Source organism: Microtus ochrogaster, chromosome 1 (genome assembly GCF_000317375.1).
Source record: "Microtus ochrogaster isolate Prairie Vole_2 chromosome 1, MicOch1.0, whole genome shotgun sequence".
NCBI classification, from domain to species: domain Eukaryota; kingdom Metazoa; phylum Chordata; class Mammalia; order Rodentia; family Cricetidae; genus Microtus; species Microtus ochrogaster.
In genome coordinates this window covers 34,740,141-34,758,086 of record NC_022009.1, presented here as the reverse complement: position 1 = coordinate 34,758,086, position 17,946 = coordinate 34,740,141, and the positions used below count along the sequence as shown (strand labels likewise).

Below are 17,946 nucleotides of genomic sequence, written 5' to 3'. Positions count from 1 at the left end.
AAGTAATTGGTTGTCACATGTTCTTTTCTTATAAAAGCTAAACCAGTTAAGTCCCTGTCCCCCACTTCTGGTCTTTACTGGACAGTTATGAGAACACATCAATGCACATTTTTAGAAAGTGATAGTTAAAAAGCATAGTTCTGGAAATTCACACAATTTTCAACAAAATTTTTCAGCTGAGATGCAATGCTAGAATGAATGCCTTAAATTTAATGGAATGCACTTACAGAATGAAGAATTGCCACCTCACCTGACCCTTTGCAGCAAGCAGCTTTAGGCCCTTGTCTCCTTTGTCCTTTTGCTCTTTCTGATCTTTACTCTATGGGATTAGCATGGCCAAAGCCAACTTATGAAATGGTCGAATAATTAGCTTAATGCTTTTATCTCTCAATGGAAAGGCAATGACCACAGCAGTAGAAGAGCTGGCTTCACAGTGTTAAACAGACTTTTATAGGCGTGACTTTATTATCCATCCTTTATGTAACTTAACAGTTTAAATTTGGTCCTGAAAATGTTTGAGCTTTTATTATCCCCTTTACTAACCACCTCTTACACTTTAATTTTTAAAACATCAAGTCTTTGAAAAATCAGTTGTCTGTTATTTAAAACATTTGACACTTCTTGCCTTAACAACTTCAAAAACCACACACATAAAACTTCATACAGTGGCCAAGTTTCATCTTATTGTGACGTTTACCCATTTGATTTCTGTAATTATATATAGTTCTGTCATTTAAAATATACCACTTAAATCTACATTTCAAGAATGATCTTTAGGAGTAACTAAGTATATTTTCTGTGGAGTTATTTCTGACAATATTTTTCAGAACATTGGAATATATATGTATATTTATACTCTTGTGAGTTCAAAGTCTGTTTTCTGAAACTTTCTGTATATACTTGTAAAATTTTTTGTATGATTTTGTGATAATGTAGTCCCCCCAAAATTATTTTTAAATTATATGCTAATAGTAAATGGAAGCGTTTCAAGGAATTGTTCATATGTTTTTGCATTTGTCATTCCAATCATGTTTGCCCTATATGACCATGTCACTACTTACTTTCACAGAAGGCAAGGGATCTCAGTCCACTCTACCAGAGTAGCACTTAAGCTAAGATTCTGTATTATGCTTTTCAAAGCAAATTGATTCAGACATTAAAAACAAAATTTAAATTAGTTGTTCAAACCTGCCTTAGTATTTTGGCCATTCCTATTTCCTCAAAGATGATGCAATATTTGTAACCCAGTGAGAAAACACTGCATCATCTTTGGGAAAAGCGATTCAGCTGTGAGGACAACGGCCTTCAAATGGGCACTACAGCCTTAAGCTACAGGACCATTACCAAAAATGATGTTAAACAGCAATGTACAAACATGCCGTAAATGTTTTAATAGACTTTGGCTTTTCTTCAAACTGTCTCCTTCATAGTCAAAACTGTCTTTTTCATCGTCACAACAAACAAACAAAAAATGTTGAAACCACTTAATAAACTTACAAACTTGAAAAATTAGACACTTCAGTTAGGCAATAAAATTCATATTATGAAAGCAATATATTCTAAATTTCAAAGACGTGACAAGTTCTGCAGAGTATCTCTCAGAAGATGGAAGCTTTCAAACTCCATGATCTTCTTGCCAGGTAGGACTACGGCATCATTCGCTGAATAAATAAAACCAAAAATTTTTTAAATTAACTTCTCCACACATAAATACAAAACTTCTAGCTAAGGTGTTTGTTCTTTTAAGAATTCAATTACATAAAGGTGATTAAAGTTTAAAAATTATGCAATTTAACTTTTAGGCCATGTTAAAATGTTCTGAAACTTCAGTATTTTGCCATCACTAAAGTCTAAGAAAACTGACTTGGGATTTCTTTTACTTTTTAAACTATGTATGGACATGCATATAGAGGCCAGAGGACAACCTCAAATGTCATCCTCACAAACACTATCCGTCTCTCTGTGGCCTGGAACACTCATCAAGTAGGCTGGACTGGCTGGCTGACCAGCAAACCCCCAAGGATCTGCCTCCTGCCTCTGTCTTCCCAACTCTGGGATTACAAGTGCATGTTCACAATTTTATATAGGTTCTGGGGATCAAACATGGAACAGATCCTCAAGCTTGTGAGGCAAACAGTTTAAAGACTAAGCAGTCTCCCTGCCCTGATCTGAGACTGTAGAGCAGTGTGTTAAAATATATACACACAGACAATCTGCTGGCCTAGATGTTATGTTTGTACTGTTGATGCTCAGAAGTTAGAGGGGCTGAAGGGTGGATTCAGTGGCTATTATTCACTGTGCTCTGGATTAAAAAACAGAACTCATCTGGAGATGATGTCGGTTAAACAATGTCATCTCTGGGTAAATGTAGTTCATGTTGTAAATCATTTTTGCTAAAAAATAAATCCTTGTCTGATTTTTAAAAGTACAGAGGAGATAAAAATTCAATTTCCCTTAAATTTGTGTGCCTATACACAGGATATAAATCTAAATGACATTAAAATTAGAGACGCTAACTTAAATCCTCACCTAGTTTGAGGTCGAATCCATTTCAAGGCATGTCTTGGTGGTACAGTAATGGTGGGATGGTAAAATGTGCAGTCTGGTCTTGTACACTGAGTATTAAACCTACAGTGCTAAACACAAACAAGAGAGGAACAAAGGTTCAACAAAATCTGCAAGATAATACAGGAAATACACCCATGAGATAAGCATAAGCAGTCCACTGTAACTAAACTAACAGATGTGGTAATGCCCTCTTAATACCACTGAAAGCCTTAAAAAATATACCTCCTCCCGAGACACAAATTCTCAGCAGAATCATAGCAGGATATCTGCTAACATGTGCACAAACCCACACATATGCATAAACAAAAATAAAATGTGCACAGAAGAGAAACCCAAACTTCAGAATGGAAAGTAAAATGTCTTACTTTTGGGTGGTAGAAGGGACATTCCATTTTCTTACAAGCTGGGAAGTAACGGCAGAGTTGACCATTAGAAGACGGTGCTGGCGATGAGACCACTAACAAAAGTCAAAATAAAGAATGGTCAAATCTATGTGGCAACAGTTTTTAATGCAGTCTGCTGGTATTTTTAAAGTAAGACTCAATTATAATATCAAGTTTTATCTATCAGTCAAGACAAAATGACAAAGAAGGGCAGATTTGTTCTTTAAATGGTAATTTCTAAAACTATTCTTTTGTTGTTTCATTTCACTTAGAGCCAGAAAATGGCACTTTCTACTTTTTCACCCAAATATAATAGTGCAAGTCACTAACCTGGTTTTGAAGTCAGTACTGGAATTCTTCTACTGATGTGTGTGAAGGGACAATCTGGTTTAGTACACTTTGCATCATATTTACAGTTTGGATGCACAAACAAACATTTTTCAGCAAATTTACAATTGGGAAAGGCTCTACAAAACAAAAACAGTTTATTATTCATATTTAACATTCTCAATGACTATTAGTTTTTTGTAGAGGGACTTCACAATCACCATGCATGGCTGGGAAGATAGCGTCACTATTTACGAGCACTTCCTGCTCTTCTAGAGATCCGAGTTCAGTTCCCAGCACCAACACTGAGTGGCTGGACCTCAAAAAAGCTCAGGGTATCCAATGCTTTCTTCTGGCCTCCGGAGGTACCAGCACACATGTGGTATCCAGTCTGTCTCTCTCATACACACACAGAAATAACTGGACTAGGAACATAGTTCAGTGGAGAGCACGTCTCTAATATGCGTGAAGCACTAGCTTCAGTCCCCTGTGGTGGGGAAGCAATTAGTACTTTTTCAAACGAAGCTAAATACCAAAATAGAATACAACTGTATTTCACATCTGGAAGAACTGAACCTCAACGTAGGACATCACAGAATAGAGGTCTTGAGTCATTCCACTTTAGCAGAATATCCAAATCTTACTTTTTAATTCTGAATTTCATTTTTAAATAATAGATTTATTTTAATTTTATGTGCATTGATGTTTTGCCTTCAGGTATGTCTGTGGAAGGGTGTTAGATACCTTGGAACTAGAGTTACAGGTGGTTGTGAGTTGTCATGTGGGTGCTGGGAATTGAACCTAGGTCCTCTGGAAGAACAGCCAGTGCTCTTAACCACTGAGTCAACTCTCCAGCCCCAAATCTTAAGTAAATTAAAAAACAGTAAGCATAGCATTGTACTATAGAAAGATTCATCCTATAGTCCTTACATAGTCCTTACATGTGTACTTACATGTAAATACTATCTATATTTACAATTAAAAAAAAAAAAGACACAATCCAGTCATGGGACTGACCAAACAAAAACCACCATCTCAAAACAATCTCACACAATTCTTTGCATCAGGTAGTTGGCAAGGAAAACTAATCCATACTTACAATATTTTTCATTACTCATATAACTCAATTTACTCCCAACCTAAATAAAATGGATGATGCCTGTGAACACATATATACAAATTATATATACAGATTGTATAGTTACACGTGATATATAGGAACCCCAAGGGACCCAGATATTTCAGGATCATAGGTACCAAACACAACCATTTTCAACACACACAAAGCTCTAGGGAGGGTTATAGTATCTATCATGTATTTACTTATTAAACTTCTCTACAAAGGAAAAGAAAAAGTAGGATGCAGATGCAGAGATTAATATGCAAAATACACATCTGACATTCTTACTCACTTGCAAGGGGAAATGGGATGGTGGTATGCGCACTCGTCCCCATTTTTACAAGCAGGCCAGTACTTGCAACGCTCCAGAAGCTTTTCTGGTTTTTGTGCCACACTCAGGTCAGTCATCTCAGCTTCAAAGAAGAATTAAGAACATTTTGTTAATTATGATTTCAGTACAGGGTTTATTCAAATAAATTTGCCCTAAACCCAAGACTCAAAATTGGATGTTCTTTAACGTTTGCAGCCCTATAAAGTAACCCCAATTGATATGGCCAATCCTAGTAATGGAACAGGTTAGCAGGAAGGAGATCAGAGTCATCATTATAAAACCTCAAGTACACAGGGATTCTGTAGGTAGAACCCAAGTTTTCACCAAAGTCTAAATTTCAGTCTCAATATTGAGTAAGGCACTAAACTCTTGTGGTATCAAAGAAGAAAACAGTTTTACCTAAAATGGACCAGCACTCCCTACAGGCGGGGGAAGGAGGGGAGTGAGAATGTCATCTAACAGAGCAAGTCTGAACTTGGTTGAGTATAAGATGCTAAGCTGGGAGACAGACTGGGGAACCGTGACCTAGAAAAACAGCCCTACAAATGGAGTTCACTGTCTCTGCATTAAAGTCATGTCAATGTCAACAATATGGCACGTGAGAATGGGACCTCTAACTTTCCTAAGACATCTGTATGAAAGTAATTTATGGCACCAAATAAAATTACACATGAAGGCCATATCTGCTGCCTTTTGATCTGATACATCATACAAAAAAAATCCATCGTTGGGTCTTATGTGTTATCTATTCACATTGTTTAGGATGCCAATTCTCACCTCAGCTATACTGCAGCAGTGGTGCCAAGCTCTGGTGAGCATATCTGGCTCTGCATGGCAGCAGTTCATCAAGACACCTCGGCAAAAATCTAACATCTGTGAAAGTCACCTTGGTCAGAACCAGATTATTAGATAAAGAAGGTGACACTTCTGCTCTAGAAACCCAACTTCTGTCCTTCCTCTATGAGAACACGGCAGCGTCATATGGTGCAGAGAGGAACCTTACCAACTACTGTGTTATAATCTGATACAGATCTGTGTCTATGTTACTTTGAAAAGAGGACTAGGAGGTCAGCCCTGCAATGAATGCTTACTCAGCATCCATAAGGCTTGATCTCCTAACAGCAAAAAAGAAAAATAAGAATTTATTTTATAATATGTGTTACTTGAGAATTTCTAAAGAAAACTTATAGCACTGGAAGGGGGAACCTCACTCACTTTGAGATGATCTTTGTCCCATCTCTGCACTGCTCTATATACAAGACTGTGGTACACACATGAAGACCCACGACAAAGGAAAGACTAGATACGAAAGAGCAGTACAGCCAGAAAAATTAAGTAGCTACTCAAAAATAGTATTTTTTAACTCAAAAGTAATTGTTTTAAAAAGTTGGTCTTTTACAAGATGACTTTCTCTTAGTGAAGAAAATGTGAAGCAATGTCTTCCTATACTGACATTTTACTTCCTATGTTACTAAACTCTTTGCATTTGAATTTTCAGAGGTAAATTCACTTTGTATTGAAAGCTGTAAAGTGCTGCCGTGTAGTGGGAGATGGTGCGTGCGATTGGTTAGCGCCTTCAAACACCACCAAAATACCAACCCAAAGACAAAATCTCAAGTCTGTGCTTGCACTGGGTAAGGAGCAGTTTCCAGGATCCACAGGCATCTCTCCTGCAATACCATGTCCTCACTGCTACAGTGTTTGAGCCCCAGTGTCCAGCAACAGTGAAGGAGGTGCTCTACCCATCCCAGCTGTCTCCACAAGGGCCACGGCACTCACACAGATAGGCACACCCATGACTAACATGTTACTGACATTGCCACGGCTTCATCCCACAGATGGACAAGGCCTAGCAGGGAAACTCACCTCTAAGGAAACTGGGTCTTAAAAGAGCCAAGTGTTAAGCAATTAAGCAGTAACACTAAACCTTCCCTATTTTAAACAAAGCATGCAGGGCCATTTAAGAAAAAGTGAATTCCCTACTGCATTTTTTTACTGTTAAAATTTTGCTTTACTTAGGGTCACACTTGCAGTTTCTTCTACAAACCAAGACACTGACTCACAGCAGGAAAAGCCTCTCAAAAGTGCTTCTCACTTGTGGACTCATGATCTGTACTAGTTTACTCTATTTTTAGTGGCTGAAGAAAAGTATCAATGTATATTTATGTCTCTGTCAAAAAAATATTACTAAGTAAAGACTTGGAAATTTACTGCTTTCTCCTTGAATCTGTTCATTTTTAAGATTTAGTAATTAACTGCTTAAGAAGTGTATCTAAATCAGGAATGACAAGTATAGTTGGGGGATGGAGAAAAGGCTCAGTGGCTAAGAGCACTGGCTGCAGTGCTCTGAACCTGTCCCAGCACCTGTGTGGCAGCTCACAGCTGTAACTATTTCCAGGGGATTTGATGCAGCAGCAGGCATACACAGGCTGCCGCACTTTCATACATGGACAAAATACGTAACATAAATCTAAAAGGAAAAAAAGGAAAGAAAGCATAAAGGATTGATGGTACCACACTTGTCACTGGCATCCACAAGGTAAGAAGTGTTGAAAACACAAATGGCTGCCTAAAAGCATGGTGCCATCGGAATGGGGCTCACTGAGTACTAATATCAATAAGGTCTGATACTCTGAACAAGCATTCTGTCAGATTAGGTAAGAAATTCCTTTCAGAGAAACAATACTAAGGCGTGGAAAACACCAAAATTGAAATCCATCTTTCTCTCAAGTTTACGACTGCTGGCACATGAGGAAAGCAAAAGTTTCTCAAGGAAAAGGCAACCGATGCATCAAGAATGATGGTTCATCCTTCAGCAATCACAATATAAAGAGATATTGTAGGTCACGATGACTGGACTTCATTTTAACACTAGCATCACAGAACACCCAGGAACAAGCACAGGGAGAGTATGAATCAAACTGGTGGTTTTGTGTAACAGAAGAAAAGAGGCTGCTGAATAGAAATGTAAGTGGGGCCTCAAACCAATAATTCACTCAAGACAGAGAAATAGGCCAAGACTCCCTTCTCAATGACAGTGGGCTGAGAAGGCAAAGTCTGAGCTCTCAACACACCGTTAGAAAAGCTACCATCTGGGTCCTCAAGCTGCCTGCTCATCAAATGCAACTGCTGTGGGTGGAGGAGACCTCTGAGTCCCTTGTTTGAGGCTGCAGTTTGGTTTACGGATTTCATTCCTTCAAAGCACATCTCCTCCTCTTGATCTGACATGTATCCTGGGGGGCTGGGGACACCATCCAGCGTCACTATAAACTTGGGACTTGCAGGTTTATCTGGTTGTACAAGATCTCTGCCAGACAGATAAAAAATACCATAGAATTAGGGAAACAAACACAAAATGTTGAGCCTCCTAAAGTCCTCTTCAGCAGAACTGTTACTCCCTTGCTTTGCATTTGGTTCATTAAGACAGTCTTAGCCTGACTTCCTGCTATAGCATAAGTAGAATCCTGCTAACACGCAACGGCCATGGCCAGCAATTGCAGCAACATCACCAGTAACCTTTTAGCCTGTACTTATTAATAATGACAATATCCTCTCAACTTTGACTCCATTGTCCATTTGATCCTGATAGGGTCAATATGGAAATAAACCAGAAACCAAACCAAGCCAAGCCAAAGAACAATTAGCATGGGTGCTCCATGCATCCTGGCCATCAGCTTTACTTTTATACTGACTTTGTCATCTGAACACTTGTTTCTTTACTGCACACTCTGCTTTCTCAGGAAGGAACCACACAAGCTTTCACTATTAACACTCTGCAGAAGGATTTTCTGATTTCAGTTACCCAGCTTTTGAAGTTCGATTCCCTGGGTATACATTTAAGAACAAAACAGAACGCTAAACCTTTATCAATGGAGTCCCATTATACTCTGAGCTCTTATTTCTATTTAATGGATTTCTGAACAAGAAAGATGAACTCGAATTTGTTAAAACTGAATTCATGGCCTAACCATGACTGAATAAAAGCACCATCTAGAGGGAGCCACAGGAACAGGGACACTGGGAACTAACAGCTGCCCTGCACTATCTAATCACACAAAGTAGCTACACAAGAAAAAAAACAAAAAACAAAAAACCATCTACCGTGTCTGCATAAGGTGTCCTGAAAGTACCCGAAGGGCATCTGCAGTCTTCATTCCCGACTCCTGGTTTGGTGTCACTACTATTTCCTCAGACAGCTTTGGCTTCTTCAGAATAAATGATCTTGTGTCTGCATGGACCATGGATTCCATGTCATAGTAATCTGAGCCAAAAAAATTGGCCATAAATGTTTACTTTTGAATATACCTTTTATTCTTAAAATCACACATGTGAGAAGAATGTCAATCTTTTATATTATTACAATTACTTGTAAAGAAAATCACAACTAATCTCTATTCAGAAATAGGAATGTCAATCTTACTCCAAACATCTTTTCAGAGAACTCAGACAGTCCTTTCCTCATGTGGCATATTGAAATGACATTCTCTACCTAGAGTGGAGAAAGGTCTGCCTATAGCGCATCTTTTGGGATATTAACAGTACACAGTAAAAGGAAAAGCTACTTTTTTTTTCAAACCAGAAGGAATTTAAGAATCTTAGTGTTTCCTAAAAACTATGATTCAAAAACTGTTGAGCTACTTTTCCAAAATGGGTTCTATTTATTCTTCACAGTAATATTTACAGAAAATACTGCCTGGTAAGAATTCAGTCAGCATAAGTTCTACCCAGCTGTACACAGAAATCTACTTTGAAATGGAACTTTAAGATGACTGTGTGTCACAATAACTTCCAGTGCAAGCCACAAGCTCAATCATCTACAGTATCTACAGACTGACCACTTCACAGAATGAGTAAGTTCTGAGTGCGGATGATAACCTATCAGTATGTCATCATATGACAAAAGCTTTTAAAACCAACAAATAGAGAGCAAACTTCAGGCTATTAATTCACTGAATGGTTATTTACTGAGCAACCAAGGACTGTGCGAGGTACGTACATAAAAAGGAAAAGAAAATCAGACACACACAATTCTACAACAGCAAAGCAAAGAAAGGGAAGAGGTGCTGGTAGAAACATGAGGGAGGCACCTCCTCCGAAGAAAAGCTTGCTGAAGATGAATATATAAAATGAGTATTAAAAGAATGAGTTCGAGGAGAGCAGCGAGAGTCAGAGAGCCAATACAGGCAAAGAAAAAACCACGTGGAGCAAGGAAGGCCCTTTCACAGGCACGGAGAAAAGGGAACAAGTGTGGAGTAGCTAAAAAGATGTCTGTGATGGTATGGGAGGGGGATTGGCTATGAAAGAATGGAATGATGGATCACATGCCTCACTATTTTGGATTTTGGTCTGGAAAGAATAAGAGGTTCTTGAGCAAGGAAGTAACACTATCATCAGGTTTCCAGAAAAATAGCTAAAATACTCTCTTCCCATGCTGGGCACAGTTATAGAGATCTTTAGTCCCAGCACTCAGGAGAGGCAGATGCAGGAGGATATCTGTGAGTCCAAGGCTAGCCTGATCTACACAATGTATGTTCCAAGCCAGCCAGGCCTACAAAGTAAGACCCGGTCTCAAATAAGTAAACAAATAAAAACAAAAGCCCCCCACATTCCTTCAGCACACGACAGAGAAAAAGCACATGCTCCACACTCCATCAAGCACAGGACTTCACAGGGACTGTACTGCACGCACTAGGAAGGACAGTGAAGTGGGTGGAAGAAAAGCCATGAAGTGAAATTACAAGTACAGGGAGAGGAGAAGCCAATAGAAAAATGTCAATTTTAGAATTATTTAGTGTGAAATCCTCTGGGGTTCCTACCTATTTAGAAGGAAGGTAAAAATTTGCAATCTGACCTCTGGAGAGAAGAGCGGCAGTGTCAGTCAGTGTCTGTGATCAACGGTTACGATACCCACCAAGAAGCTGACTTGGCAGTGTTCCTCCCACGTTACTGAGGCAGTCTGAAGCTCTTAAAAACTCACTGTGTGGCTGGCTACCTAGAGCAAAGCCCAGATCTCGGTGTAAGGAATCTGCACTACCTTCCTAACTTCCTGCACTTTGTGTGGTACTGCTGCCCTCACCACTTCACACCTTAGCAGGGCACAGAAAAGACAAAAATAATGCTGACAAGAAACCACAGATAAAGTTAGCATTTATGGAACATCAGGGTGAAAAGGGCTGGCAAAGGAGAAAGGAAGGCAACGAGAACAAAAGGATAAAAAGCCCAAAGATCATTGGAAAACAACTCCCACAGGCTACCGAGTTTAGGGAAAAGTCCAATGAATTCAGTTTCGGGCCAGGGAGATTGCTCAGTGGCTAAAGTACTTGCTGAGCCAGGCATGAGGACTGCAGTTTGGATCCCTCAGAACCCATGTAATTATCAGGTGGGACTGGTGATCCACCTCTTCGTTTCAGCTTCAGAAAGCAGAGACTGGAATCTCAGAACTAAACTAGCCGTATTAGGAAGCTCTAGGTTTGCCTGAGACCCCGCCTCAGTACATAAGGTGGAAGAGAGAAGGAGGCTGATTCCTACCATCAACCTAAGCCTCAGCATGCACATACATTCATGTGAACCCAACACATGAACATGCATACATAAGTGCATGCCACAAGTACACAGATGGACAAAAATCTAGATTTCTCTACTCTACATATCCATGCACTGCCCGCTAAAGCTTAGTTCAGGCATCGGGTGACAATGAACCACTGAAGAGAGAAGCCTAACACTTTGTTTAGATGGAGCATTTACTTTCTAGCCCTTTCTGAAGCCTAACAAAAATGGTCACGAAGAGTTTTGCTTTTAAAATAAAAAGGTATACACCCATAAATAAAAGGCAGACAGCCATATTTTCAAAGTAAAAAAGCAGGAGTAGAAACTAATTCTGAGACAGCAATAAAGTTATCTAATTTAGAACACAAAGTTCTCCAAAGACTGAGAACTTACAACAAAGGGGACCTTGGGCAGGGCAAAAGAAAGGCATGATAGATGTCCACTTCAGAAGCAATGAGCCTTTCCGAAAGTCTCAGTCCATGCACCTATTTTCTGTTTGGAATCTTACCACTCCCACCTCAACCACCACAGTGAGGACTTCAGAATGACCAAGTCTGTACTCTCCTGTCCATCACTGCTGCAGAAGCAGTGATGAGTTACCTAGCTCTATGACAGAAAGGTATCACAACAAAGTAACAAGAATGAACACTGTGAAAGACTGTTTAAAAGGCAGCTTTCCTGAAAACCCTAACACATTTTACACATCCCCTCCCTTGGAAAAGGTGGGGCTCTAGACAATAAATTCCCGAAAGACCAGCTATGCTCAAATAAATCTGTAGTGAAACAGGGAGAGGAATTAAGTAAACACTGTATAGTAATTAATATTGAGGTTTCTCCATGACCCTCCTCTACTGACTGAGCTATGTCAACTTTGACAATCAGGCTATTATTAGGAAGACTTTTATTGGTACAGTTTATCAGTCTAAGAAGGCTAAAGTAGCATTAGTAACCAGGGTACCCCTCAAACCAGACTGACATGACAAATCACTGTCCACTCAGGATCCACATTCAAAAACAAAGTCCAAACACACACGAACCAACACAGGAATCCAGAATACCAATCAACTTTTCACTGGTTCTCTTTTAAAATAGATAACCAAGGAATTACATGCAGAAAGCCTCTATCATGAAAGCCAAAACCAACAACGTAAGAGAAAACAAGACCAAGAAGGGAAAAGAAAAAACGTCAAAACCTACTTTTAATATCCTCAAAGAAATAAAAAAGTATTAGATGTGCCAGGTAGTGGTGGCAAACGCCCTTAATCCCAGCACTCGGGAGGCAGAGGCAGGTGGATCTCTATGAGTTCGAGGCCAGCCTGGTCTACAAGAGCTAGTTCCAGGACAGGATTCAAAGCTACAGAGAAATCCTGTCTTGACGCCCCCCCCCCCAAAGTATTATGTGTATGAAACAAAACAAAGGAACATGAACAGAGAAAGACTGCTCGCTCATTAGCCTCCTAGAAGTACCTAATGCTTCAAGCTGAGCTATGCAATGACGGTAAAAACAAGGAAAAGAGAAAAAGGAACGCCCAAGAGCTGATGAAATGGGTACAACAACAGCCTTTGACCCCGCACTTCAAACAAGACTCTTATGCGGAAACTCTGTATGCAATGTTGCAAGGCTGGGCATCTCAGCACTCAACAGGCAGAAGGCAGGTGAAGTAGGGTTAAGGCTGGAAGTATAACGACTCCATGCCATTCAGGTGGGTAGAACCTGAAATCTAGATAGAGGTCAACCTTTTAGAGCAAAGGCATGTGTTGAGACATATAGAACTAGGGAAACAATGATTGTGGAGTTCTGAGAGGGGAAGATGACTTAAAAAGTAGAAAGCAAAGAAAGGAATCAAGGAGCAGGATTTCCAACAAAGAACAGCTTCACGGGAAACACAAGAAAAGATGTGTTAGGCACGGTGGCAGCACAAGTAATCTAAGCACTTGGACATGAACTCAGGACTGCAAGCTGGAGTCAGTTTGGGCCGCATAATAAAACTCTGCAAAAAGAAAATTAAAGTTTCAGATATCCAACTACTCCCTGCATTTATTAAGCCCTGAATGTGGACCTGGCAGGGATTGGGAAAGCAAAGACACAGACAAACATAAGGACTGCACTCCATCCTGAAACAGCCCACGGGGTGTGCATCGGAGTGAGTTGACTTGCTTGTCAGAAGGTTTAGAAAAGGGGTTAGTGGTCCCTGAGAAGAAGCCTGTACAGTGACGTCAGCACACTGGGTAAGCTGAACTGGCGCAGAGGGGGTGCTGAGGTGCTGAATCAGCTCTGGGAAAAGAGCAAAGGTGGGAGAAGGTGAGCTAGGGACACGTGCTGTCCAGACAGCAAGAATGAGCGGCATAGGGGAGAAGGTGGATTAAGAGCTCTAGCTGACTTCACAACAGCAAGGTGAGCAGCTAAGAGTCAAGGAGGCAAAGCATGGGGAAAGAAAGCTCATGAATGAGGCAAAAACACCACACATGAAGGAAATGCGGATCTTACATCCCGGCCCTAAAAAATTTTCATCAATCTTATTGTGTTGTCTTAGGGCAGGATCTAAGAGCTACATGCTACACTGTGTGAGGTGTAAGGAATGGGAATGGCAACAGAACACCGACACATCACAGTGAAAATGTAAACGTCACCCACCTGGACTCATCTCCATTGCCTCTACCATTACTGGGTCAATCTGCAGTCGGGATAATAACTGCCTCTGCTGAGTGCCTAGAATATAAGTTTTAAAACTTAACTAAGCTTAATACAAATATCAACATTAATTCCTCAGAAATTAATCTTTGAACTTATTTGAATGTCTTAAAAATAAAACTTCTACAACATAATCTGCTAATATTAACAGTCTTCAAGCATATTTCTGTTAAACAAAGAGCTGTTCTTGGATTAAACCAAAAATGGTAATGAAGTTCCATATGTGAGGTGGCCAGTCTTCTTGGATTGAAGAAAATGTGGCAAAAACAAAAGGGTGGAATAAAACAGGAGTTAGTCATTTGTGACCGGGGGCTGACAATCAAGTACACAATAGGTATGGAAAGTCCGCTTCTGGAACTCTTATAATTACTACATACTCCACACTAATTCCCCTTCCCCATGACCACCTCCTAATCTTTGAAAACAGCAAAACATGTGGGAACTTAAAACCAAAGCCAAAACATATTCCACAATTACTGTATGATTAAATTCTTAAGACAAACTGGCATAGACAGATGCAAAATGAACGATGGAACAAGATGACACTCGGAATTTGCAATCCAGATCCTCCGCTGGCTGCATATCAGACTGTCCATGAGCTTCGTAAGAACGTTCAGTTGCTCAACAGTGGTCCAACAAGCATCTTTTTGTAATGTGATAGTGACCTGTTTCTGAAAGTAGACTCCTCCCAGTGATGGATGATATAATTCAGGTTCTCAGGCTTCCTAATACCATACGTCATGCTGTGGTGACCCCCAACCATAAAATTATTTTCACTACTACTTCATAATTGTAGTTTTGCCACTGTTATAAAATGTAAGGTAAATATCTATGTCTTAGGTGGCCTCTGTGAAAGGATTTTTTGACCCAACAGTGTTGCAACCCACAGGTTGGGAAACACTGATGTTATTTTTAGATTTATACATCTACTTTTCTTTAGTTGATTAGATAAAGTACTTCTTCCTAAAATAGCTATTAACGTTCATTTCTTTTAAAAATGGGGAGGCAGAGGCAGACGGATCTCTGTGAGTTTGAGACTAGCCTGGTCTACAAAGGGAGTTCCAGGACAGGCTCCAAAACCACAGAGAAACCCTGTCTCGAAAAAAAAATCTTTTTACTTGAAAGGTTTTCTTTTCATTTTACATATCAACCACAGTTTCCTTTCCCTTCCCTCCTTCCACTACTCCCCCAAACCCCTATCCACTCCTCAGAGAGGGTAAGACCTCCCATGGGGAGTCAACAAAGTCTGAATTGAGGCAAAGTCAAGTTGAGGCAGGACCAAGCCTCACCCCTCTGTATCTAGGCCGAGGAAGGTTTCCCCCCCACAGGGAATGGGCTTCAAAAAGCCAGTTCATGCACCTGGGATAAGTCCTGGTCCCACTGCCAGCGGCCCCAGACTGCCCAAGTCACAGAACTGTTACCCACATTCAGAGGGTCCAGTTCAGTGTTCATGAGCTCCCACAAGCTCAGGTCAGCTGTCTCTGTAGCTGTTCCCATCATGATCTTGACCCCTTTGCTCATATAATCCCTCCTCCCTCTCTTCAACTCTAGGGGTTCAGCCCAGTGCTTAGCTGTGGATCTCTGCATCTGCTTCCATCAGTTACTGGATAAAGGTTCTATGATGACAATTAGGGAAGCCATTAATCTGATTATAGGGAAAGGGTAGTTCAGGCACCTTCTCCACTATTGCTTAGAGTCTTAGCTGGGGTCACACCTATGGATTCCTGGGAGTTTCCCTAGCACTAGGTTTCTTCCTAATCCCATTATGACTATAAAGATATCTCTATATCTTACTTGCTCTCCCTCTCTGTCTCTTCCCCAACTCAACCATCCTGTTCCTCATGTTCTCTCGCCCCCTTCCAATTTACTCTAGAGATTTTATACTAATTCATACTAGTATTCTTGAGTGCTTGTTTGGAGGGTTCTAGCAGGGAAGGTTGTTCTCTTCAATTAAATATGCAGCTTTGGGAGAGATTCAACATGGAGCAGTGAGGAAAGATTTAGCTACCTAGTCAGCCAGATGAGCTGTTACTAATAGTGACAGATGTCTCATAGTCACAGAGACCTTACATTCACATACTCAAATCATTTAGCATTTATTTTTATTTTGAAGGTGTGACTGTTTGCATCAATGTATGTATGCTCATTTCACGTGTGCCTAGTACTGACAGAGGCCAGAATAAGGTGCCAGGTACATCACAGCAACATGCTTTTAAGTTTTAAAAGGTATACTAGTTAACATTTTACCAACTGCTCTTTATTAAGGTATTTCTCATGTGTGCAAAAGAGCAAATTCTGCCGGGTGGTGGTGGTGCACGCCTTTAATCCCAGTACTCGGGAGGCAGGGGCAGGCGGATCTCTGTAAATTTGAGGTGAGCCGGGTCTATAAGAGCTAGTTCCAGGGGCCGGAGAGATGGCTCAGTGGTTAAGAGCATTGCCTGCTCTTCCAAAGGTCCTGAGTTCAATTCCCGGCAACCACATGGTGGCTTACAACCATCTGTAATGAGGTCTGGTGCCCTCTTCTGGCCTGCGGACATACACACAGACAGAATATTGTATACATAATAAATAAACATTTAAAAAAAAAGAGCTAGTTCCAGGACAGGCTCCAAAGCCACAGAGAAACCCTGTCTCAGAAGAAAAAAAGAGAGAGCAAATTCCTTTGAAAATTACCATGCAAAAACAATCATGGAGAATAAACCTTAATTCATAGATCATTTGCTTAAGCTGTATTCCTGTTGGACAACCTACAAACATGTTATAGGTTACAGAACCAATAATGAAATTAAACAGTCTTATAGCAAAATAACACAACAGAAATACCTGAAGAGAATGATTTCCTCTCAAGTTTTACTTAGCACATCTTTTTAAAGCATCATCCTAAGGTAGGAGGATCACAAACTGACACCACCAAGGGTAACTTAGCCAAAACCTTACCCCAAACACCACCCCCTCCTTTTTGGGAGACAGTGTCTTACTATGTAAGGCCTGGCTGGCCTAGAACTTGTTACATGGAGGTTAACCTTGGACTCAAGACATCTACCTGAGTTTACTTTCTGAGTTCTGGTATAAAACAGCTGACTCCCAAAAACAATTTTAAGGAGGTTATAACCCACTGAGTCCTTGCCTAGCTGAGCATGTACAAAGAGCTATATTCAGTCCTTAGCACCTCCAAACAGCAACAAAAAGGCATTGCTGAAGTTTCATACATTGTAGACTGCCAAGTTATTATACAGAGTTCCAACTAATGAAAACTCCAACTTATTTTTCTATGCGCTGCTGCCTCTATACCAGAGCTAGTTATAGTGTGGAAACATCTAAGGATCAGCAACTAAGACATAAAATTTACCTTTCTCTGTATCTGTTAGGAAGCCAATTATTTTTACATCAGTAGCCTTTGACTGTGATTTAAATTCTATTCTCTCTTGAAAATCTTCCAACTCTCTGTTGCATTCAGATGTTGATGCTGAATAATCATTCATTTTAAACGCTAAAGATGAAATTTTTGCTTCGTTCTGGGACACTCTAACATTCAAATCAAAAAGATTTGCTTCCACTGTCAAAATAGCTGCTTTCATTCCTTTAATTTCATTGATATCAGTTGCTATTTTCCTCAAAAGGTGGGAAATATTGTCCAGCTCACTTAGTGAATAAGAATCACTTGTCAGAGAACATAAGTCAGCTGGTTCTGGTGAGAGGAAAACTGGTAAAGATGGTGATGGAAACCTTGATGACATTTTCATAAAATTCTTGGCATTTTCACAAGCCATTAAATTATTTCATCAAAAGTAAAAGTAATCACCAATGTCACCTTTAAAAGTGCTAGCAACTACTTTAAAACCTATAAATAAAAAAGCAAGGTGATATAATTCTAGAGCAAGAATTCATACTGTGAAAAGTTGAGCACACCAGACCAATATTCCCTTTGACAATTAAGAGCACTGGCACCAACACTTGTGTCCTTTAAGTCCTACCTACT

General features: G+C 40.0%; 1 protein-coding gene across 5 annotated transcripts in view; it reads right to left on the bottom strand.

Annotated features, from left to right (window-relative positions):
• Nucleotides 1–190: 190 nt before the first annotated feature.
• The window catches only part of Zc3h14 (zinc finger CCCH-type containing 14), a 42,985-nt gene continuing 25,229 nt past the window's right edge, over nt 191–17,946 (bottom strand). For 2 of the 5 annotated variants that reach the window (XM_005343433.3, XM_026780627.1), the window contains 8 exons: nt 13,911–13,985; nt 8,831–8,990; nt 7,804–8,036; nt 4,691–4,811; nt 3,282–3,418; nt 2,934–3,025; nt 2,530–2,636; nt 191–1,661 (listed from right to left, as the gene is read on the bottom strand). In XM_005343433.3, coding sequence (XP_005343490.1) covers nt 1,655–1,661; nt 2,530–2,636; nt 2,934–3,025; nt 3,282–3,418; nt 4,691–4,811; nt 7,804–8,036; nt 8,831–8,990; nt 13,911–13,985 — 932 coding nt within the window. In that variant the 3' untranslated portion in view covers nt 191–1,654. The remainder of the gene's footprint in view (nt 1,662–2,529; nt 2,637–2,933; nt 3,026–3,281; nt 3,419–4,690; nt 4,812–7,803; nt 8,037–8,830; nt 8,991–13,910; nt 13,986–17,946) is intronic. The other 3 variants (XM_013346047.2, XM_005343435.3, XM_005343436.2) reach the window with 3 other exon arrangements.